The 26,531-nt window shown below is 34.3% G+C and overlaps 1 protein-coding gene and 1 non-coding gene across 2 annotated transcripts; one reads left to right on the forward strand and one right to left on the reverse strand.

Moving 5' to 3' along the window:
* Positions 1–598: 598 nt before the first annotated feature.
* Positions 599–26,531, reverse strand: LOC145691077 (uncharacterized). The gene is made up of 2 exons (XM_081766743.1): positions 25,397–26,531; positions 599–2,078 (listed from the first exon to the last, which is right to left on the reverse strand). The coding sequence occupies exons 1-2, from the start codon at positions 25,753–25,755 to the stop codon at positions 791–793; spliced, it is 1,647 nt and encodes a 548-aa protein (XP_081622869.1). The 5' UTR covers positions 25,756–26,531; the 3' UTR covers positions 599–790.
* TRNAR-CCG (transfer RNA arginine (anticodon CCG)) lies at positions 22,196–22,267 on the forward strand. Its single transcript has one exon. It is a non-coding gene; the product is annotated as a tRNA-Arg (tRNA).

Consider the following 26,531-nt stretch of genomic DNA (forward strand, 5'->3'; position numbering starts at 1 on the left):
GTGTATTAATATATGTTTTGCCATATTTCAACGTCCACCCGAACCCTTTTCACAATCTTGACATATGTCAGATTAACTCATGCATGTAATAAGATATGTTTTGCTAAATTTGAACGTCGACTAAATCCCCTTCAACACTATTGGCGTGCCTGAGGTTTTCTCCTCTGTGGATTAAAATGTATCTAGACGAATTTGTACGAACACTGAATCCCTTTCCACATTTTAGACAAATGTGAGATTTCTCCCTTCTGTGGATTAAAATGTTTCTACCGAATTTTGAACGTTGAATATATTCATTTCCAGTTTTGGAATGTGTAAGGCTTTTCTCCTGTATGTATTACATACGTTTTGTCAAATTTGAACGTACACAAAATATATTGCCACACTTTTAACATATGTGAGCATTTTTTTTCCTGTGTGGATCAACATGTGCGTAGACAAACTTGAAGGTTAACTAAATCGCTTTCCACATTTCTGTCATGTGTGAAGTTTTGTTGCTGTGTGAATTAGCATGTGTGTAGACAAACTTGAACGAAGAGTGAATCCCTTTCCGCATTCGTTGCAAGTGTGAGGTTTTTCTCCTGTGTGGATTAGCATGTGTGTAGACATACTTGAACGAACACAGAATCTTTTTCCACATAATTGGCAAGCGTGTGGTTTTTCGATTGTTTGAGTTAACATGTGTGCAACCAGATGCGAACGTTGATTAAACATCTTTCTACATTCTTTGCATGTGTAAGGCTTTTCTCCTGTATGGATCAACATATGTTTCGTCAAATTTGAACGTACACTAAAACTTTCCACACTCTTGACATATGGGAGCATTTTCTTCTGAGTGAAATAACATATGTGTAGATAAACTTGAACGTCGTCGAAATCCCTGTCCACATTCTTGACATGTGAGAGGTTTTTCTCCTGTGTGGATCAACATATGTGTTGACAAATTTGAACGTCGATTAAATCGCTTTCCACATTCTTGGCACATATGAGATTTTTCTCCTGTGTGGATTAACATGTGTGTTGACAAAGTTGAACGAACACTGAACCCCTTACCACATACTTGGCAAGCGTGTGGTCTTTCGCCTGTGTGAATTAACATATGCCTAACCAGATGCGGACGTTGATTAAATCTGTTTCCGCACTCTTCACATTTGTGAGACTTTTCTCCTGTGTGTATTAACGTATGTTTTGCTAAACCTGAACGTACACGAAACCTCTTTCCACATTCTTCGCACGTGTAAGGCTTTTCTCCTGTGTGGATTAACATGTGTTTAGACAAACTTGAACGGAAGAGGAATCCTTTGCCACATTCTTGGCAAACGTGGGGTTTTTCGGCTGTGTGAGTTAACATGTGTGTAGATAAACTTGAACTTCGACTAAATCCCTTTCCGCACTTTTCGCATATGTGAGACTTTTCTCCTGTGTGTATTAACATGTGTTTTACTAAACATGAACGTACAGAAAACCTCTTTTCACATTCTTGGCAAGTGTAAGGCTTTTCTCCTGTGTGGACTAACATGTGAGTAGACAAACATGAACGTTGACTAAATCCTTTTCCACATTCTTGACATGTGTGAGGTTTTTCTCCTGTGTGGATTAACATGTGTGTAGACAAACTTGAACGTCGAGTAAATCGCTTACCACATTCTTGACATGTGTGAGGTTTTGCCCCTGTGTGGATTAACATGTGGTTAGACAAATTTGAACGTTGACTAAATCCCCTTCCACACTCTTGGCAAATGTGAGATTTTTCCCCTGTGTGAATTAACACGTGTCTAGCCAAACGTGAACGTTTACTAAATCCCTTTCCACACTGTACGCATCTTTGGGATTTTGCAACGGTATGTATTATTTTATGACTTGATATATTTGAACTTTGACCATAGCGTTTATCACTCTTTCGGTACGTATATTGCTTCTCACTTTTATGTGCAAGCAAATGACTTGACAATCGTGACCGATTAAATCCTCTGTCAAACTGCTTCGAGGGATGAGATTTCTCATCTGAATAAGAAATTGTTTCCTTTAATGTAATAAATGTATTCTTTTCTCTTTGAAGAACAAACATGTCATCTCGCCTGTAAGAAATTCAATAAACAAGTTAATGTGTATTGAGGTAATTACTAAGTAAAAATGAAGATGTAAAGATATAAAATCATTCATTATATTTCATAATAGAAATATGTTTAGTTTTGTTCTATTAAATAAAGCCATGTACAAATATGGAACCGAGAACTGTTCAGGAGTTTCCATATCTCTCTATTCTCAAAATACGCTTTACTATACAAAATTTTGAATTCCTTTAAATATAAGATATCAGAGTTAAATCAAGTATATACAAACATACATATTTTGTGCTATATGGAATAAACATCTTTATGAGCGAAAACAAATTCGCTGTCACTAAAAATATTTATATATCTTTAACTTTTGTGTCAGAAAATTTAAAAATCGCAAGACCATTATGCAATTGCAGCTACATAAAAATTGTATTATTCTGACAATTAAAACAGAAAAAGAGTAACAACTTTTAAAATGTTGCACAAAAAACGTCATTTCAATTAATATATCAATCTCTAGGTGTACTTTTAAAAAATATGATACTTTGAAATAGTAAATTATAATAGGTGCAACAATCTTTGCGGCTGTTGTTATATTGCTACATCTTATTAAATAAATATGTTTGAGATATGTTGATCTTTCAATTTCTTGTAATTTTTATCTATTTGTTTCATATAGATGATATTAAGATTACAGAACTCCACGTTAAGGAAATATGGTCACGCATTAGTACCTTCGTCAAAGTTACATTTACACCAGTGCTTGTACGTTTGAGTTCAGAAGATAGAATTTAAATTTCTAATAACAGTGTAATGCTATTCGGAGAAATCAAAATGATATACTGGATTTGAAAACCTCCTACCACAGGGTTTTTTTTGCAAACGACGTCACTCCAGTGTTATTAACATCTTGAAACACTTGACCCATTATTGTATTTTATGTTTCAAGCAAAAAGGAGGTGTGAAGATAAATGCTACATTCTGAGTACCGAAAAATGGAAGAAATAACTTATGCGTCAGATTATAAAAGACAGGAGGCTGAACTGATTGAAATAAATTATCTAATATATGTCCAATGTCTTCATATAAGTGGCATTTTAGCATGTTACCTTCTTTGAAATGAGTATCATAAGGACGGGAAGAGGATTATATTTGTACGTCAAAAATTATAATCCGACGGGTCTCTCTCGTTACAGACAGCACAATTGCACACTAGCTTTTTACTTTTAAAAAACTGTCGCAGTGTGTAAAATGTACTGAGCACACTTTCGCCAAATAATAATAAAGGCCGAAAGATTTGATTATTTGCAACAAACGTGACTATTATTTGAAGATTTCATAGTAATTTTTACTGTGTACCTTGAGCAGCAAGTATTAAATGCTCAAGAAAATCAAATATATATACTTTACCTTAAACATTAGTATACACTCAGGAATATACGAAACTCATGCACACAGTGATTAACAAAACCGGAAATCACATAGCACACAAAATTAACTTCTCAACTGGTAATCATTCTGCACTAAACAAGGCCAACTTGGATTATCAAAACAAATTCTTAGTGTCGTATTTTAAAGTATTATCTTATCGTTTTTGATATACCAACCATTCACAAAAATTTTACAGTTCCCACGCGTATTACTCACGCAAGTGAAATGATCCGCCTATTGTAGATATATCGATATCATTATTTGTGTAAAAATATCTTATGTTATACTATTGTAAATATTAATTATACATAAAGTACATAACCTTTATTTTCGTTCATCTCACGGTAAGTTAAACAAAATTGGTAATCTTTTTCCTGCGTGCTAATTACCACATTTAACTCTTTCAGCACTGACCTACCCAATTGTGCAGGTAGATAGAATTACCTATATATTCAGTATCGGCCGAACATGCACAAATGTGCAAGTTAATTTTTCCGAAAGCTACTAGTTTAAAGAAAAAACAAAATCATATTCATCAGGATAAGTAGATCATACTAGACTAGGAAAAAATCGTACGGGTGGAAAGGAATATAAATGGATACCGTGGACTTGTGACTATTAAGTTTAATTGAAGATGAGATAGAAAAGAAAATCATCCTTTTCTCAGTTTGGTATTTCTTAAGAATAGTTTACAGTTTAGATGGCATTTTGGAAAACAGGTCAACAGATATTTTCTCCTTGCTGATTAATTGTAAGTAAAACTGTAGCTGCGTGTTAGGTCTATTTTAACAACTAAATTAATTCCCTTGATTACAGCACCAACCAACATTACAGAAATTATTATTCATTTACAGCAAATTAATCCTAGAACGTAATATTACTCCTATTAACCTGTAGATTTTACAAATTTGAAAACTTTTGGTACACACATATCAATTAAAGTGTAAAGAACGGTCCAAACTTTATTAATATAATTATTCATGCACTAAGGTATATATCATTATATACAAAATAAATGACCTAAACGAGTCTCAAACTCATGAACTTACGCTTTTATTGTTAGTCCTGGAATTTCCTAGAGCTAATATCTTGAGTTTTTCTTTATAAGGTAGTTAGTACAGAGAAAGAAGCCGGAAAAATATTCCGTAAAAATGGAAATAAGGAAAAAAAAAATGTTAAAAATCTCATGATAAAGTTGAAAGCGTTACAGAATTTATAAAATATTTGCGTTTATGTACAAGTGATACGGTGTTAGCGGAATGTGTGAAATAACGAACGTAAATGTGAGAATGGTAAAAACTTGTCGTGGTTAAAACATACATCGTTGGCTGAAAGACGATCCAAATAACAGTACTAATTTGGACTAGGATAATATTTCAAATCAGGATAAAGGTTCAAATTAATGGCAGTGAAGGACAAACTGTGAGGGCGACATACTTTTTTTTAACCACTCCCATAACTTCTGCCAAATATCTGTTCTATAGGTACAACTTTTTTATATATGACTAACTGTATTAATCTGGTAGGGTGTATTAAATATGTTACTCATACCCAGGGTAAACAAGTGAATATCGTTTCACAGTGTGAAACTAAGACTTCCAAAATATGGGAAATCAATACTGAAACTTGAAGTTGTACATGTGTAACAACTGGTTGCCATAAAGTAACAAAATCGAAGATAGAATCTATTTGCTGGATAAATCTCAAAAAGCCATTACTTGCTATCCGTTACCTTTTACTTCTATGGAGATAAATATTGAAAATATCGCGAATTTCAAGTACTTCCAATTTGAACAGAAAATTAAGGAATGATTTAGAACGTATCGTTGTCAGGCTGATCCGACCGCAGAAGAGATTTTTGACATCTTATTCAGTTTTCTCTACAAAAATCAGGTAACAAGAGTAGCAATCATTTACAAAAAAAAAAAAAAAATAAAATAATAATAATAATAATAAAATAAAATAAAATAAAAAAATAAAAAAAAAGAACAGCTCCTCGATACTGTTATCATTTTCGTTTTATAACGATAATTGTTGAAACCGGAGACGAATATTTTTAACCACTTTCGGTTTGAATAGAGCTACAACGAGAAAGATCGTTTTCAGGCAAGCTGAGTCGATCCTAGAAAACCATATATTAATATATCTTACCATTTTCGCTTTATGGAAGACAGTATTGATATCGGAAGTAGTAGTAAGTTTCAAGCACTTGCGGTTCTGATATAGTGCTGTGAATAGTAGAGATATGTTAATATGTGTTAGACGCTAAAACGTTTGCACAAAACGCTTCTCACAATCATACGGTGTTCGTTTTATGATGATGAACATCGAAACAAGAAACGGTCTATTCTAACTAATTTCAGTTTGAATTGAATTCCAATGGATGACTAACTGATTCTGGTCATATGCTATCTTTTTGCTCTGTGGCAATAAAAGTTTAAAAATATATTGAATCCAGATGTAATAGTAGATTTGAACGATGTTTGTTTCTGGTAGAGCTTTGTAGGTAATCATGATACGTTCAATTTAAACATTGAAATGTTTGCAAAAACTCGACTTTCGCAATCTGTTGCCTTTTCCATTCTGTAGCAATAAACGTCGAAACCGGAAATGGCTAATTTGAAATGCTTACGATTAGAACAGACGGTTAACGAAGGCGATGGACCTACTCTTGAGGAGCTGAATCAGTTGTACAAAACCATATGTCGTTATCTCTTATCGTCCTTACTCTACAAATATGAGTATTTGAATTACCTGTTTAGAAACTTTCAACAACTTCCGATGTTGGTAAAATGCTGTGGGTTGTTCACTCTAAACACTGAATCGGTTATAAAAACAGTTTGTTACAGTCTGTTACCGTTTTCGTCCCATGATGTAAAATATTAGAACCAGAAATCGTTAATTTCAATCGCACAGCTTTGAATGCACAAGGTGGGTTGGTACGCTGTGGGTTAGTTAGAAAGCTCAGCTGACTGTAGAAACGCATTCAATAACTCTTACCGCGATATCAATATAGAAATAAGTATCAGAAACTTACTTAATCGGTTAATTAATATAAAATGTGAGCCACCTCCAGTTTTGGGCGAGCGATGCTAAGAGTCATGTTATGTTTGTCGCTCAATTGTTTGTTGAAAGACGTCTTCTTGCTATGTTTTCGTTCTCTGGCGAAAGAAGTTGAAACCGGAAGTGGCTACTATTAACCAGGTTTGGTTTGAATAAGATTTCAACGCAGAAGTTGGAACGTATGATTGAGGTGCTTCGTCCAATGCGAAAAGTCGCTTCCAGATAGGATTTATAGTGTTCATTCCACGGAAATAAATTTTGAAACCAGAAACACTAGTAATATCCAGGAAAGTAACGGTATGTTGTTTTGAGACGTTGAATTCTTGGCAGCAAACCGGTTTTCCTTCCCTGATACCGTTTTCATTCTAGGCAATAAACGTTGAAAGTGGAATTAGTAATAGGGAATTTGAAAACCTGCCGGTTTTAGCAGGAGCGTTGTAGGCAGTCATTATGTGTTGTGTATAGACACAGAATCATTTGAAAACAATCACTTCTCGTTATGGATTACGTTTTGTTATACGGTTTCGTTCGTTAAGTCTGAAACTAATGGCTAGTCTGAAGAAATTTCTGTTTGAATAGAGGGTTAACGGGCGAAATTGAATCCATTCGAGGGACGCTGAAATATCTATAAGAAACAGTGATTTAGCGTTTATTCTATACGGAATTCACTTTTGAAACTGGACGGAATATTAAATTTGAACTATCTTCATTTCGGTAAAGTACATTGGATAGTCGTGAAAGTTTTGTTAAGACGCTCAATCGTTTGGAAACAAATACTTCTCGCTATATTACAATATTCGTTCTATACTGATAAACGTTGAAATTGGAAATGATTAATTTGAACCAATTCAAGTTTGAATAGAGACTTAAATAAGAAGACAGAACCTATTCTTTGGAGGTTGAACCAATTGCAAGAAATCCTTTTCTCACTAATATTTAACCATTTTCCACTGATACTTGTTCACAGACGGACGCACGAGCAAATCCGTTCTAGAAGACTGCCCTCACTTACACACGGCATAGTTTTAGTCCAAAAGCATGCGTTTGTATTCATGGATATTATAACCAACAGCATACCATTGAGACTTACATATATGGTTCAAAAAATTAGTAGTGATATTAAGCCATATACCAAACGAGTTCTGGTATGCTTGTTCTAAAATGTAATGTAAAAAATTGCACGTGTTCAAATAAAGCAAATACAATTTTAATACTATTTTATTATCAAGCTTTTTTTTGTATCAGGATAATAATCCAGAGGTCATTTTCGAAATACGTGCTAACACATAATGAGTCGCTAAATACGTGATTAGACAGAGCGTGTACGTACAGAAAACTGATGACACTGGCACCAGCAGTAAGTAAAATGTTTAGCTGTATAACACACACTCACAGCAATTTTTGAACAAAGGAAAAATAACGCATTGCTATATTTTCTGCAAACATAATCTCACCTAATCACCGCCAACCCATGACCACCAACATTGAAATAAATAATTAATTATTAATAAATACGAGCATATAGAAATCCATTTTGAACAAAAGATACGAAAGTGTAAACATGTATAACGAAAACTAATTTAACCTACCCTTGTCTATGAACAAAACATCTAATATACGACAAATGAAAGAAAACATACATTAATAATATAAATGGAGATACAGAAACATATTTAGAAAGCAAAATATTTTACCTGCCGACTTGTACCCGCGACCGCTCATTCCAAACGTCAAAGAGTTAACCATCCAACCACCGAGTCAACCATGCAAGTATTGGTTTGTTCCTTGTATTTACTGTACAAAAAGGCGAAAAGATGTCGTAAACTTGTACGTACAAGTCTCCGTACTATACACGGCTTAACCCCTTAAAGACCACATTACGGCCACAGGAATAACCCACGCAGTGAAAGAAATGAACAGAAGTGTGAAGATATTTCCTAGCCTTCACTACCCACTGGTCAACGAAGTTTAAGATAATCTACAAGAAGTGCAGCTAAAAAATGTAACAATAATAACAAAAGAATGTGTTTTGAGAGTAAAAAGTAACTTGTAGCAGCCGATATTTGAACGATGGTTATTTCATAGAGGAACACGACACCGTACCGACGTTCTCATATGAAAGCTTGCAAATAGCAATTACGAAGTTTTATTATCACTGCACGTATATTACGTAACAAAGCTACGACATGTCATTCATGCATGGATTAATAGTGAGAACACTCGTTCAAGAGGTGGGATTGGCTTCTTAGATTTATGAAATAAAGTTTCTAATCATCCATGAAGAACTAGTGCTCATATCGTAAATTTAGGAAATCACTCGTTAAATTCTCGATTCCTTCCTCTTCACCCAACCATAGGTTGGTGGGCAACATGGAAATTTTGAAACTTTTCTCTCACATAGGAGATCAGTTTTATATCTTGATAAAGTCTCTTCTTCGTAACTGTCTATATATTGTATCCTTGGTTGTCCTCTTCACGATATTCCTATTGTCTTTCCTTCTATCAGCATGGTGATCCAATAGGAGTGCCGAATAATATGGCCCAAAATGCCGTTTCTTCTTTTGACTATCTTTTCCATGATTTGTCGTCCTTCATTAGTTTCCTTTAATCCTTGTTCATTCCCTTTTCTTTCGGTCCATGATATGTGCAGCATTGTGCGCAAAACTTCATTTCAAGTGATTCCAGCTTGGATAGTTTAGCTTTTCTCACAGCAAATGCACCATTAGACCTACATATATGTAGTTGCAACAGTAAGATCTGAAGATTGTGGATTAACTTTTGCGTGATCTTGATCTACAGATAAAATGCTTTTTTCTGAAACCAGATATTAACCCATAGATGTCTAAAGACCGTAAATAAAATTCAAACTTCAAATGGAACCGTAGGCAACTCCATGGTTATGTGGAGTTTTATAGCTGATTTAAAAATACGCATTAGATTGTGCACCTACGGGGACAGAGTGTGAGATTCATTCCAAAGTTTCTAAGTTCGATTCGGAGATTGGAATTGTAGTTCGTTTCTCGAGGAATTTAGCATTGAAAATTATGTTTGATATTGTTACTAAAAGAGATTTATTCCATAAGGGAAATCCCAAAACAGAAACATGGGGCAGACTGTATATGCTTAAAGGTTAAAACTTCGTTATTCTGTCCATGCTTTCTACGTCTCTGCATGATGCATATTATCATATACACTTTCTTTGCATTAAATGTCACCTCTCAGAATTCAACGTGAATGCAATTTATTGCTTCCATCTAGTGGCTCTTTAAATGATGCCGAAGTATATCTTATTTCTTGCTTCAATTGGGGAAATATTCTGGCATATCACGCCTTGATGCATGTATGCATTGTCATGTTCGCTGTTCAGCTATCAAACATACACTGAAACAAGTCAACTGGATTAAGGAACTACTATTTCTTCGAACATCAACCTCCATAAACTTTAATCGTTAGGTGACGATGACAAGCGATAAAAAGTTGGATTTAAAAGAAGAAATTAGCGAACATTTTATAAATAATTGGAAACATTCCGATTAGTAAAGTAACTAAGCAAAATCATCCAAAGAAAATGTATAACAAGATAAAAATTAACCAAAAAGAACAAATTGGAATAACATATTCAGACTATTAAAGTTATGAAAGGAAAAAGAATTAAACAAAGAAACAATGGAAATTGATACAGGTCATGGTTAATTTAGTTATTATACTAAAAGATTAAATATCGAATATGATTAAACATGTTACTGCATAGTAGACCACACACCGGAAGAAATCAGCGTTGGACCAACCTGGCGGCCCAAGGCTTGCGCTCCATACAAGCAACGGCTTTTGTGTCGAAGATAGTGAAGTACCGCGTGATCGTTCTTCTGAAGTTTGAACCCACAGAGATAAAGTAATCTACGTATGTGACTACTCATACTTTGTATTATATTCAACTATTTAATTTGAAGTGCAGGCCCAAGTTTGTACATTTTTAAATATTTCGTTCTCAAGCGATATTCTGGACATTTCACGTTAGTAGCACTGTTATCACGAATTTGTAGGCCTTAATCAGAAATATTCGATTAAACATTTCTTTTCAAACGTAAAAGTTACTCTAGGGCCTTATGGGAATCTTGATGATTCGGTACGGTACATGTGTTTCTACAAATTTCCAAACATGGTACCGAATTATGGACTAGCTATCATCTTGCTGCGTTGACTGTGTTTTGTTTTGGAAGAAGGTAAGCTGTATACTGTATAGAAGGTGTACCGTATAAGAGGTGCAAAGAGTAGTTATCAACATTAGCTTTCAAGATTTGTGTGTTTTTATGTTTCCTTAATGCAATGGTTTCATGATGAAATTCAAGGTCAAAACGTAATAGTGTCTGAAGAAAGGTAAGATCATTAAGTCGTTTGATTAAGTTTGTGGTTTCAAGTTCTTTAAAGTTGGGTTCTGCGTTAAACTACAGTTACTATTGAAAGGAATACAGTTATTATTTCTCCGGACATTCCTCACTGGGCATATACAATTTATTTCACTCCGTTTGCTTGTTTCGAAATAGTTTCGCAGGTGTAGGTTCGTTTTGCTAATAATTACACTAAGAAAGGAGTACCCGAATCATGTGCTGTCATGTCATGATAGTTATTATTGTCACAGCACAAACAGTTTTGATATTTCGTGAATTTCATATCACATCAAATTAAAATATAAAATGTTTAACAAATTAATCGTTACATTAAAAACAAATATTAAAAAATCCATTCAAGAGACCTTGATGATTCTCATAGTACTTAGATACAAAATTAAAAAGATCTATTTTGCATCCGCTAGTGCGCTCCAGATAATGAAAGAAAATTTTGATCCGGGGCATTTCACACAAGGTGTCGACCATAAGGTAACACTAGTTTAGCAAAAGCAATGTTGTTGTAAGCCAAGAGTTGCCTAACAGATTGGGTCTCGCGCGTAGCGGGAGGTTGTAGGGGAAGTGGGGAATTGGAGAGTGGGAGGTACTGAGGACACCAGGAGGAGGCATACGGTTCGCTGTGATCAACTCATATAAACTAATAACGTTATCGTTATAAGCTCTTTAAATAATCCTCGTACATACAAGAGGATTTCTTCGAATCAGTGCTTGGCAAGACGTAATTTTTCGAAGAGCACAACTACGAAATTCCTCTTTCACAAGTTCTTTTGTGTGTTTGTGTTCTTGTTGCCCACATCCCCCTTCGCGCAGCCTAATTTGGAAGAAGAACTCAGAACAGTGTGATGCTTCCACCTACCTCTGTGCAAGCTAAAGTGCGAAGTAACGAACTATATTTTATAATTTTCATATTTGCTAATTAATAGTTATTGTTGATGTCAATGTGTGTACAAGTATAATAATTGTATTATTAACAACGCAAGAAAAAATGTATTAGTTCCTATGAGAGTAGCAACTACTCAAAAACTAAATGTTTTGGTACAAATACTTTCTCGTCAAGAAGTGTATTCATATAAAACTATTGTCTGTTCAGGAAGCAATGCTTGTGCAGCGAGCAGTGGACTCTCAACGCTACAACAGATAAACTAATTCACACCTCGTCCCACTTAACTATATGAATTAATAATTATTGTGTGATAATATAAGTGGTGAAATGGTGCTATAATTGGTTAAAATCACTTAAATTGCAACATAAATGTGAATTAACACAAAAATAGGCTAAGAAAATTAAAAGCTATTGAAATCAAAGTAATAGATAAAACCACGTAATTTACGCCCGAAAAGGATACAAATATCTACTTTTCATGCAAAATGCGACTAAGATGAAATCCGCCAACAAAGAAGAATATTTCTAGTGAAGTTGCTTTTCCTCAATGGATGGTGAAAAAACAATGTCCGAGGACTCGAGCCATAAGTGCACAATTTTCCTATCTCTAATGGCCAAGTTTTTTTATTGTGAAATGTGCTTACGCTTTTCGGTAAACAAACATACATAATCAAAATTGTTCGCGAAGTCGTATCGCGGCCGCTTCATATTGTCCATCCATGCATGCAAGTCCTTGACAAAATCAATCAAACTATGACTTACTGGTTTTCAAACAAAAATGTTTATTACGTCTTGCTGTGTTTCGATTCAAGGCGGATTTTTGATTTAAAAGACGAACTACCCTCAAACGCAATAAACAAAATCTGTGAGCCCCAGCATAGAAGGGAAACCTATCGAAGAACTAAAATTATATGCAGAGATATTGTCTAAGACATCGCACGGAGATGTGGGTGAATGTGATAATGTAGAATTAAGTGGTGATTATGAAGAGGAAACATGGCAAGACGATATTGAACCAGCGATGTAGGAAACCAACTTAAAGAAAACTTGCAAGTCTTGCCTCACGTGTGCGTTCAAAATTATGTATATATGAATATCACATATATGCCTTCAGTTATACATAGCTCTTTAAAGGGTACAAATTCATTCTTACGATCCCACTTACACAAGCAAGTTGCGAACGAGCGTTTTCCAAACTCAAGATTATTATCTAGATTAAGGGTGAATCTTGGTTAAGACAACCTTGAAACGTCCTTGACATTTCCTTGTTTCATGCCATGTAAACAGATAAAATTGAGAAATTTTAAATTTTATATATATATATATATATATATATATATATATATATATATATATATATGTATATATAATGAGACACTGCGTCAATAACAATTAAGCTGTCTGAAGCCAAATTGAACCCTATCATAACTATATTTTCGAGATATCAACTTTAAACCCAAGATGTCAGATAGCACAAGAAAGGTAAATTACCACACTTTTACATCACCTCTTCATGTGAGTTTATCAACCACCTTTTCCTAAAGTGCTAATTTATCTCAAATCATGAAAAACTACATTGTTAAATCTAATTAAATATAGTTCAAAAACGGGATTTAGTTCACTGCTTTCAGAAGCTCAATTGAGGGTCCCATAATACAAGGGATCTATGTCATACATGACGTTTCCAATAAGGTTTATTTATATTCAGAAAATGACTCCGCAGATTAATATGCAAACTAGAAGGAAAATCACACCGCAGTCCACTCGAGGGTCAAGCAATGAGTGAATTGCGTCATGGTTTTCTTAATAGTTTATATATATCAGAATGGAGAATCCTTTTCCTTGGCATAAATAAACTTACTTCAAAATCAGTTACTCCCCTTGAACTCCAAAGACCTCACTTTATGTTTGATGTAGATCTTTTATTGAGTGTAACGGAATATAATTATGTGGTTTTGAAATTTACATTTTGAGTGTTTAAACGGTCTGAGAGGATATTTTTGTAATATGACTATATACTACTGTTGATAGGCCAGTTAAACATAAAATACTCATACGTAATAACATCCCTGTGTTAGAGGTAGTGCACTCTCCTAATGAATTCCGGGCTACGTCCTTCGCCCCACGGCTTCGCATTCTGACCCTGGTAGAAATGAGAACACTATTGATATTAGAAGAAATCTAATGCAGAGACATTTGATAACATCAGATGGTAAAGTATAAAATTGAATTAATTTCAGAACTTAACTAACAAATAGTGAAGAATATGTCGAAAAGAAAAACACTACGAAAACAATAAAAAAAAGTAATACCTTACTTTAGCACGAATTAAAAATCTTTATAAACGAAGACGTAAAAATCTGTTATAAACAAAGTTAACATTTCTAAAAATAACCTCGAACAAGTAAAGATCACTTTTTTAATGATCGTTTTAATATATGTGTGTGATTGCAGATGTGTTTGTTTTTTTTTATGTGTCAACAAATCAAACAGAAAAGAGAACAAACCATAACAAAATGATGTTTGGAACAATAAAAACAAAGCCAAGAACACAGTTTTAGATGATTCCTGATGATTGTCAGCAGTATTTCCTTCTTATAGTTCCATTTTAACTCGCACTTATCCTATTCATTTTAAGACGATACTAATGGGAATTAATCACGAACGTTTCATCAAAATAAAAACAATATTTTTAACTGAAGACAAAGAAGAGAAAGTAGTTTTCTTGATTCACTTCCAGGTTTTTAGGATTTTTATATTTGTAAGGTACATGCTTTTAGAGTAAATTTTACATTCAAAAAATAACGAAAAAAATCGAAGAAAACGAAAGAGAAAGGGATTGAGTTTAAATTTTAGAGACCATGCAACATTTAAAATGCATAACCGTAACCTACTGAGTTATAACTAACCAAAGAAAAAATGGAATTACATGATTGATAATTGCAATTCTTGTAATGTGTGATGCATACGCTTAAAAGCGAAACGCAAACCAAACCAAGGGTTTGAGCCACCATCAAATGCTAATCTTACAAATGTAAAGCATGCAATATTATGTTGGTAAAATATAAGTAATTTGGAACCGTGTAATTTCAGAACTGGCTCCAAAAACAATTTCAGCCTTCCATTTTTTTCACCAACTGGTAATAATATTTGAAATGTAAATCTGACTGTAATTTTTAAGGGTTCAGCAGCCAACTTGCTGATTTTATAGGGAATAGCTGAGCGTTTTCATCTAAACGTGCACAAAGTACGGACTTGTGCAAAAAGGCAGTATGAAGTATACGAAATGCTATAAATGCACGATAGTGCTGACAAGATAACAAAAAACTCATATTTTGGCGGAATACTTTCGAAAATAGTGTGAAAAAATATATAAAATCGAGGAAAGATGCAAATTAAACAAAGGGAGGAAAGTGGAAACATAATATATATTAAAAATCTTATACACAATGAACTATAAACCATTGGCTGCAAAACCTTCTTGCCCGTCTTGCTTCCAGATTGACAAGTTCGTTTTCCGCACCCAAACTAAATTCCCCTTGTGTGGTGGGTGCTCATCACAGGGAAGTCAGTAAAAGTTCTGGTAATAACGTAAATGCACTCACTAATGGTTGTCATACTGTGTATGTTACTATTGAAATGAAACTTTTACATGTTGTACAATGGGATAGTGATGAAAATTCATCCGAGGATGAAGGGAAAAGTGATAGAAATTTAAAAAAAATTGTTTCATCACAGGCTACTGCAGAAATAAAGGTACAAATATTCAATGAAAAAATTTACGCTTTGTGCAGCTCTGGAGCATCTGCTAGCCTGCTTAGCTATTAAATGTGGAAATCCATTTCTGCCATTGTTTCTAATGCTCAATTAATAACCTCTTCCCGTATTGTACTTGTTGATTATTCTGGTAAAAAAAAATGAAATAAGTAAAAGGTGAAGTTATTCTCTGTTTAGAAATAGGGCCTTTGATGTATGGCATAAGGTTTCTGGTTGTAAATGATTTAAATTGTTCTTGTTTGTTAGGCCGAGATTTTTTAACCTTAGCAAATGCAAAGACAGATTTTGCTGAGAAAATCGTTTTATTAGGCCACGGCCAGAATGTCGTTAGGGTACCTATGAAAAAGGGAATTGACAGAGGCGATTGTAATTCGCCTTCTTCTGGAACTAGTAACCAAGTTAAAATTTTGACAAGGCAAAAGGGAGAAGGTTAGAAGTTTGAGTTAGTAAACAATGTAAAAGTCACTTAGTTTGATGATTCAGAAATTTCTTTTGAAAGTGAGTCTGAAGACCTTAGCCATTCTTTAGAAAGTAAATGTCCCGTAGTAAAGAATTTGCTTAAGCAAAGACAACAATGTATGACTGAATAGTTAAACGAAATTAATGAAAGAGATAAAATATATGAGCATTTACGTGAAGGATACCAAAATCCAGATGTAAATAATAAATCTTTGAAAGAGTTAAATTTAGATTTAGTACAGGAATCAAAATTTTTGTATGAGTTGTATGGAAAATAGATTGGCGATATTGAATATGAAATAAAAGAATCTCATAGTATGTACAAAATCAATTTTCTAAATCAAACCAGTCCAGGAATTGTAGTAGAAGATAATAGCCCAGAAAATGAACATTTTCCTTCTGTATGTGACATTAAAGAAAAAGTAAATGAAATTGTTGATCTCGATGACCAACAAAAACAACAACTTTATAATTTGTTAATTAAACATATATGTGTGTTCAGTGATGTGCCAGGTAAATGTAATCATTTTGAATACACTATTGAAGTTGACACTGACAAACCTACTGTTAAGAGAAAATATCCCTTACCATTTAAATTTAAAGATAACATAGAAAAACAAATAAAAGAATGGCTTGAAAACGGAGTTGTAGAAGAGTGTGTGTCTATTCATGCTCATCCGTTGTTATATGTAGCAAAACAGAATACATCAAACTACGTACCGTATTCGATTTGACCTCCTTGAATAAGCATGTAAAACTTAAACAGTTGAAAGTAAACAAAATTGATGACCTATTGTTAAAATTTCAAGGTGTTCAATTTTATAGTTGTCTTGATTTTGTTGGATCCTACTTGCAAGTCAGTCTTTCTGATAAATGTTGACCTTATACAGCCTTTTACTGGAACAACAAAATGTATGAATTTACACCTGTTCCTTTTGATACTTAAATGGGTCAGTAGCTTTCATGACTTGTTTACAAACAGTGTTAGGTTTCGGATTGTATGATGATCAACTGGCCTGTTATGTCGATGACGTCTTAGTACCAACAATGTCTTTCAAAGAGCAAATTTGTTTGCTAGATGAAATATTTACTAAAATACATGAAGCAGGAATGAGGTTGAATCCTACAAAATGTTCATTTTGAAACAAAAAAAAATATTTTTTTGTTTTAATCTAAATTCTCAAGGCATAACAAAAGATCCATAATACGTACAATCTATAAAGGATCTACCACGACCTAGAAATCTGAAAGAACTACAACGAGTACTTGGTTTATTTCAATGGTGTTCAAAATTTCTTAGTAACTTTGCACATAAAGCTGAACATTTGTTTGCACCTTTGAGAAAAAAAGAAAAAATGGATATGGAATGATGAGTGTGAAATTAGTTTTCAAAAATTGAAACATGATTTAGCTCAAGAAGTATTGTTAACTCATCCACGTTTAGATCATGATTTTAGTATCATCACAGATTGTAGTTCAGTGGCTATAGGGAACATTTTGTTTCTGGAAACTAATGGCGAACGCCATATTCTTGGGTTCCATAGTAGAACTTTAAAACAAGCTGAAAATAATTACACAACGACCGAAAACAAGGCTTTATCAATTGTTGTCGCTTTAAGAAAATGGTGTCAATTGTTGTATGGTAGACATATAAAAATTTACACCTATCACCATTCTTTAGTATAAATCCATAACATAAGAAATTGGAATTCACGTTTAGCGAGATGGAGCATTGAAATTCAAGGATTCGAAGTAAAAATAATTTATATTAAGACTAAAGGTAATCAGCTGAGTGATCCTCTCTCACGGGTAATATTACAAAACAAAAGTTGATCAACACGAAGTTAATAAATTTGAGGTTTTGCCATCATGTTTCGGAAATTTTATTGTTGAAGAATTCAGAATCAGACAAGAATGTTCAGAGTACAAAAAAAGAATTGTTTTTGCGTATTCCAAATGACCCATACGTAAAAGTGAAAAATAGGAACTGAAAATTTTAACAAGTTAAATAATGATGTTTTGTTGAATAGAAGTTACATTTTCCAGACTCTTGGAAAATTTGTATACCTCCTTTCATGGTTCCCGAAATTGTTAAGTATTTTCATGAACAAGGTCCTTTTGGTGCTGAAAAAACAATTGCATCTATTAAAGAAGTGTGTTATATGAAGTCATTAAGAAGAGACGTTATTGATTTCATAAAGCGACTGTATGGATTGTAAGTTAACAAAAGCTGAAACATCACCTCCGGCTAAACCTTTGCAGACTGCAAAAGTAAAGAACATACGAGATATGCTTTCTATTGATATTTTAGGGCCGTATCAAGCTTCTCAGAATAGAAATAAGTTCGCTTTTTCAGTGCTAGATGTTTTTAGTACATATTATGTAATGTTTCCTATGAGAAATGCAACCGCGAGATGCGTTTTAAAATGTCTAGAGCAATACTATTTTCCACTTTGGGGTGTTTCGTTGTCTTAGTGAATAATGGTAGTTGTTTTGTTTCTAGTAAATTTAAGGAAAAAATGAAAGAATATGAGATTAAAATCCATTATGTTAGTCTATATCATCCAAAGAGTTCTGTGGTGGAGAGAATCTATAGAGAAACTAATCGTTTGTTTAAATTGTTGTGCAATGATAACCACTTAACACGGGAGAGGTATATTGCAAATTGTTGTTTTACTAAACTATTCTGTATGTAATAGTTTAGGAGTAAGTCCAGCAAGTCTTTATCTCATTGTATAACCGCAATATTCTGTATTTCGGAATAGTTACAAATGATAAATATGATGAATATGAACCTCTAAATTAGGAAAATAGACTTATAATGGCTGATTCTCGTAGAAAAGAAAACATTTGAAAAAAAATGAAAAATATAATAAAACACAAGGTAAATATGTTATAAAAGAAAATGATTTTCTTTTTGCTTCAAAGTCATCCTAGTTCAGCTGTAGATAAGAAAATTAGCAAGTTTTTTTTTTCATTTGTACAAGAGGCCTTTACTTTGTAAACAAAAATAACAGATAAGGTGTTTGCACTGATAGACCCACTTACTGGTGAATAATTAGGAACTCATTCAATAGATCGTATGAAAGTTTGGAAACCAACTTCAAAAACTAGACAACTTTGGTTAGAACTTGCCAAAAAACATGTACATGAAAACTAATTAGAGTTCACAACTCCAAATTGTCTAAATGTAGATTCGTGTGAACATGACACCACAATTTATGTGAATTTTAATGATGTGAAAGTAGATTTATCTGTATTTAATTCTAGCAAGAGTCGAAACGAAAATATGGAAAAGTTAGTGAAAAGATAGATAGAATGTGATAAACATTTGAAATATTTAATAGATGAAATTAATTGTTGCAGTTATGCTTTGTCATTTACAATAAATCATCTTGTAAATCCTAAACTTAGTAAGTTGGGATAAAAAAAAGCGTAAAAACACTTTGAAATGTTTATATATATATTGCTGGCTTTAGTAGGCGTTCGTGACCCACTATGTGACTTCCGGACGGCCGAAGCCTTTTATTGAATAGGGAATAATATGCCAAGTGTCCTGCCAAGGCATGAGATGACGTTCCCTCACATTTAGGGTAATTTTATTGATAACTTTACATAAGTAAATTATAACAAAAAAGAAATGTCTTAAATAGAAGCAAAACATTGAAACAGTGCAACTTGGTAAGAAGAGGATGGACAAAAACTTTTTCATTCAGATAAGTTATTGTTGCAAGGGTTTTTTCCTTTAAAAAAGAATTTTACGCGAACGGTAACCGCGCGCTAATCTAAAGGGCCTCAATTAAATATAAAATCATACGACTAAAATAAAAATAATTGCCTAATGCCTAATTGAAACATATATAGAAATTCCTAGCTATGCATGATATCTTTGTGTTTTTTTTATTTCCTGTATGCATGTAAGCAAAATATTTTAAGCAAGCAAGTAACTGTAAGCTCCGTTTATACGTGTAATTTAATACGTAGTGACAACGTTGTAAATACAGCTTAATATTATACCCTTACACTGGGTTACATAAGCACATTCTGGTCCCCGAATTCTGGGTTCAGTAGGTTGGAAGTGATGGTTGTGACAGGTTAACTTTGTGGGTGCCTCTAGGTGTATCTGTGAGCGCGTCCAGTATGCAATATAGGCAGTATTGTTGCATGGTGGATCCGGGTGGGGTGTTCCTGGGGGGACCCGCAAGATAAACAATAGACCAAGGTGCATTAGTGTTTTTTTGTAGGCTATTACGACGGTATTGTTTCTAACCACTAAAGTCTAAATAAGTACCAGTACAAAACCACTATATTATCACTCACCCACCCGCCTACATTTTAATAGTGAAAGTAGCGGAATGCATCCAGTGTAGAGTAACGAACATACCGCCACAGTTTGTTAGTGTTGATCGTACAATAATTCTTATATCGTGTACGTGCAATAAGCCCCTAAAGTGAACCTGTAGGGAGAAATGGAAGTTCCATAACCTAGAAATGATTGGTGAAAATATAAAAGGTCGATTTCCTTAAAAAGAAATTAGTACCGGTATGAAATGTGCAGTTTTGGGTCTCTACATTATGAAATGAGTAGCAGTACGGAAATCTGCAATTAATTAACATTCCTGTTCGTTTGAATTCTCCTTCATCTTGCATTTTGTTAATGTCTCTCCGGAAAAGTGAGGCTAGACTCATTCTAGCTAAGTTCTGAATAAAATTCCAAACGATCATAGTTCCAGGTGCCTAACATCTCAATTCAGGCAGAGCATGTACCATCACCATCTCAGATATTGTTGAAACTTATTTATAGCAACTAGACATGTTTTTAAGATACCTATATTTTTTTGTTTTGTCGAAAAAATTTTCCCGCAAAGTAATGGGCCATCAAAGACGGGGAGTACAATTTACGAATTGTAAAAGACATGGAAAATGGTCAAATTCGGAGCCCCACCATTCAGCTATGCAGACAGGTAGAGTTATAATGCTTCATATGGTAGGAACATAGGGATATAAATAAACTATATTTTATTATAGTTTGGTTTGCGTAAGCGTACCTTTTTGTACATAAAGTAAGAAATGAATGTTAATTAATCTGAAAAGTCGAAGTTTGCGAATTTTTTTTTCGTGCACTTCTGGTTCGAATTTTAAAATTCTGTTTTCACGGTTGGTAAGACCTAGTTACCCGCTTTACGAAAAAACTTTTGTATCACTTCTGTGTCCAACAGTTTTGTCACAAAAAATTCGAGAAATTGCATTCTCAAAAATCGCCATTTTTGGGCGCCATTTTCTAGAAAACATCATCCTTTAAAATTCTGAAATTTTGTCAGATGGTTTAGCTTTACATGTACAATCAACACACCGAATACCATTCTCGACCAATGCTTCATGAATTAACCACAGCCTTTTGAAGTTAACGAAGTTTCGTTAACTTTGATATCACATTTAGCAATGGAAACAAACTTTGATATCACTGGAAACAATAAAAATGCAATGATTTGATGATGTTTGTGATTCACATTAATTAAATGAAGAACAAAATGTTTTCGTGACTGCTTTTTTTATTTTTTGATCCAAAAAGCTCTCTGGAATAGTAAAATGAACCTCCCCCTTAGTCGTCCGTTTTCTTAAACCGAAGTAATCTCAAATGGAAATTACGATTACGAAACACACAAATTTTAAGTTTACTTAAAATGGCCATCCAATAAATTCTGACGATCTACAAAAAGCCTGAACTATTACCTCAGTCATGACTTGGAATGATCCAGACAAAGTCTCAATTAAGTTCGATGTCATTACAGTAATCGAAAAAGGACAAAAAAAGATAAATAAAAATAAATAAAAATAAAAAAATGAAACAATTTCTTACGCGTTCCACCAAAGATTTACAGACTTTCTTTTAAACAGAACAACCTCAGCATATGATTGGGTCACTCGGAATTTTATAGTATTCGACTAAAGTGGGTGAGTCCGCAACCTGCTAGGGAAGTGTGTGTGTGTGTGTATTGTGCAAATTTTAAGTTATCTGCTACTGCGTTGCAACATATCAAAGGTGCAACCTGTATTGAAGCTGTCATGAGTGTCCTATTTCCTTTAGTAGTATGATCCGCTGAAAATGAGACGGGGGCGCGGTGGCTCAGTGGTAGAGCGTCTACCTCCGGTGTTTGGGGTCCCTGGTTCGATCCCAGCTCGCGCCGTGTGGACTTTGTAGTGGACAAACACCGTCCTCGCGGGTTTTCTCGGGGTTTTCCCGTTTCCTCCCACTCTCTTCTTTCCACCATTTCACTCATCTCTCATCATCACCGTCTCCTTTAGCCTAACCGGCATAACCGTGGGACATAAAACTTTAAAATTTCATTTCATTTTTCCCGCTGAAAATGACAGCTGTCTTCTTCAAGAATGTACTGAATGTCCTGGAATGAAAGGAATAAGTGCAGAGTCTTTGATCATGCGGAAAATGAAAGTACTACGTACGCCTTATGGGAAAACTCGTTAAAAAAACAGTGCCACTTTCCGTTTTCGTATCGTACATTGCTGGTTTAACTGTAAGGATTGTAATTCATGACTACATCAAGAAAATCCAAAGAGACTTAATTGCTATCGAAAAGCATCGTATAAAATTTCAAGATACAAATTCTATTTTACTTCATGTGGACTTCGTTGAAAACTGGACTGTTATTCTGAAAAGTGAAATTCAGTTATATCACCGGAATCTGGAACAACTGACAATTTTGTTGTAATAAGCGACGACAAAACACACGATTCGGCTCATGTACTCATAGCCATAGACAAAATTCTAAAAATACTCGAAGAAAAGCGAAAATATAGGTTATAGAAAAAGTTCGAATACGTGGAATAAGTGTACAATTTCCCAAACCGTGTCAGTGATTTATGATGGTGCTGCATCCCACTTTAAAAATCGCTTTCAGATGTTCGAAATGCAGACAGGTCCGATAAAGCAGTGGTTTTGCAGTGAAACCGGCCAAGCTAGGGTCTCAGCGACAGTATTGGGGAGGTGTAAAGAATATGGCAACGCGGCGTAACCTTAGGCAGAAACAGATACACAGTATTAAAACTGCAGAAGAATTCGTGAGTATTGTGCAAGTACAAACTCCGGGTATTACTCTCGTTTTGTTGCCTAGAACTGAATTCGACAACTTCCGGAAGAAAAAAAAAAAAAAAAACAAGAATGGGAAAGTATGCGACCGGTAACTGGTATTCAACGAAGTCACCTTTGGCTTTCGGAAAATGGCGAAGTTTTTATGGCAGTAACGGGTCACTATGAACTAACTTCATGCTTTCCGCAAAATCGAGCTTCTGCAATTCAAAGTGTAGATTTAAGAAGTCTGCAAAAAGGAACTTTTGTTACATACATATGCGCAAACGCGCCGATTTCTCTGTACATTGGGGGGGGGGGATTCAGATGCAGAAGGTATATATATGAGGATTTTAAGGCAAATTGCGTTCAAATTATGCCAAATATTGTATATTCATAAATACAACAGGAGTCCGTGTGGAAACCTGTACCCTAAATCATGAATTACGTACAGTTGAAGTGCTGTTTATTCTTCCACACGGACTTTCAGCAGGGTAAAGGTTTCCAGAAGAGCATAAGAGAAGTATAAATAAGTGTTTTGTACTTATCGACAATGTGCTACGCTGGGGCGGATCCAGAACGAACTTCTGAGGGGGAGTGTAATACTGCTACTTAGAGCAACTTTTAAGAGCTGCAAACTCTCGAATGGGTTTTATTTATATATAAGATAAGAAAGTTTCTTCTGGGAGGGCGATCGACTCCTTGGATCCACCTATGGACGAGTTTTGAGTGTACTACTGCTATTAGCGAAGAAGACACGAAGCAAACAAATAATTGTTCCATGTGAAAAAAAATCAGTGAAATTTTGCTTCTGAAGACTATTTTGAGTAAGTGAACTTAAAATTTGTGTGTTTCGTAATCGTAATTCCCATCTCAGATTACTTCGTTTTTTTAAAAAAAAGAAAACGAAGAAGGGGGAGGCTCGTTTTACAATTTCAGAGCGCTTTTTTATCAAAATAATAAACAACCAGCCAGGAAAACCTTTTATTCTTTATTTAATTGATGTGAACCACAAACATCATCAAATCATTCCATTTTTGTTTCCAGTGTTGCTAACTACGATATCAAAGTTAACGAAACTTTGCTAACTTCAAAAGGCCGTAGTTAATTCATGAAGCATTGGTCGAGAATGGTATTCGGTGTGTTTATTATTTATGTTAAGCTAAACCATCTGACAAAATTTCAGAACTTTAAAGGATGATGTTTTCGAGAAAATGGCGCCCAAGAATGGCGATTTTTGAGAATTTTACATATTCTCGATTTTTTTGGGACAAAACGGTTGCACACAGAAGCGATACAAAAGTTTTCTCGCAAGGCGAGCAACTAGGTCTTACCTACCGTGAAAACAGAATTTTAAAATTCGAACCGGAAGTGCTCGAAAAAAATTCGCAAACACTGACTTTTCAGATAAATTAACATTCATTTGCTAATATATGTAAAAAAAAGGTACGCATGCGCAAACCCAACTATAATAAAATATAGTTTATTTATATCCCTATGTACATACCACAACAAGAATTATAACTCTACCTGTCTCCATAGCTGAATGGTGGGGCTCCGAAGTTGACCATTTTCCATGTCTTTTCCAATTCATAAATTGTGCTCCCGTCTTTGATGGCCCATTACTTGGCGGGAAAATTTTTTTCGAGAAAAAAAGGGTCTGTTTAAAAACATGTCTATTTCCAAAAAAAAAAGTTTCAACAATATCTGAGATGTTGATGGTATAATTTTATTTATTTTATTTTATTTTAATTTTTATTTATTTATTTATTTATTGCCTGAGTTGAAATGGAAGGCACCTCCAGTATAACACCTTTCACGTTTAAATTTTGAAAATTGTGGTGTAAATTTCATTCTCGACATCTGTTACTTTACAAAATCCTCTATATAAATTAAACACTATCGTCGAGCACTCATATTGTAAATATATACAAGGCTTGATGAGAAATGTGTCATCAATTATAAAGCAATCATTAGTTCATGAAAATTCCAACTACATAACATTTATATAGGTGGTATCGATCTTATTATTACTAGTAATTGGTATAGCCTACGATTAGTCTATGTGTGCCATTCCGTTTCTAAATTGTAGGTTATTAATTTACGTTCGAGGTATCTCCCATACCTAGATATTTCTCGTCAGGTATTGCTTTTAACCTATAAACTTTCCAAACTCATGTAACCGTATTACCAACCTGAACCAATTACTATACGGAACATTCAACATTACCTTTCTGGCTGAACTGAATTTAAACTTCTTGTTAATTGTTGGGAGTCCTTAGAGTACGACGTGCAAGTCCCTTGAACCACTGTTTTTCTTAGCGTATCTAAATTACTTTCAAATGCAGAATCTTCTTGTACTGCGAATTTTGATTTCACCCTATCAACGTTTATTTCTACATCCAAAGAATACTTAGCACTATGATTGTCCATTGTTTGCTCTCCTTTCGTTGCAGATACTAGTTCTTTGTTGTCAGTCATCAGTTCGTATGTCCACCCTTTCCCTTCGAGTGGATCTTCCTGACGTAAGTCATAATCAATTTCTTTTTTGCACATCAATTCAAACTTAACAAACGCCTCACCAGCCATTATGATTTCAAATTTAATAAGAATTTGACACTATTCTTATACTTCCCTTATATTTTATGCAGCCAGTGTTAATGAAATGATTTACAAGAACGTTCAGAGAAGCAACTTCGAATCAAACCTAGGATCAGCTTTTAATAAAATTCAGAATAATTGACTTTTGAAAACAATTGGTTCTTTTTCTTCATCACCTGTTTAATGCTGGTAACAAAGCTCATTGGGCAGTTATTGAGTGTATTAAGCGTATAATAAATTAACAAAGGATTTAAAGTATAGAGTAGATAAGATGGGATGTGTTACCACCTCCCACACTGTGACACCTGACACGAACCAGAACACACTTCAACACTTCGTTGTTCACTTCAGTTCACTTCATAAGACTATTAACAGGCAAATAGGTAGGTGCACCAGCTTTCTAGTCAAAGGTGCTACTAATGCTAATTGGTCAAATGTGTACCGCAAACAGAGGATTTATGATTGAAAAACAAAATAGAATAATATACAGGACACAATCGGGAAAAAAGGCAAAGTCGGGAAAGGAGTTCAGACAGGGAAAGAGGGCTAAAAGCCAAGGTGAACAGGGCAAAAGTAGAGGAAAGTGGGAAGTGTGAAATGAAAACAGAAAAGAGAAAGAGTATAAAAAGAAGGGATTGTATGTACGTGTAAATGTAACAGAAAGTGGAAGTGTAGTGTAGGTGTATTACTGGGCCCACTTAACTCCTTCCTCTTGGAGCACCACTAGCCACGAGGCACTCACTATCACAGCCGCTGTCGAACTC

This window comes from Thermobia domestica, chromosome 7 (assembly GCF_964235325.1).
Source record: "Thermobia domestica chromosome 7, izTheDome1.hap1.1, whole genome shotgun sequence".
NCBI classification, from domain to species: Eukaryota; Metazoa; Arthropoda; class Insecta; order Zygentoma; family Lepismatidae; genus Thermobia; species Thermobia domestica.

Coding starts and splice junctions, on each gene's coding strand:
- LOC145691077 (XM_081766743.1), bottom strand. CDS start 25,755: ATGGCTGGTGAGGCGTTTGTTAAGTTTGAATTGATGTGCAAAAAAGAA. Junction 2,079..25,396: donor AATTCAGTTCAGCCAGAAAG/GTAATGTTGAAT, acceptor AATTTCTTACAG/GCGAGATGACATGTTTGTTC.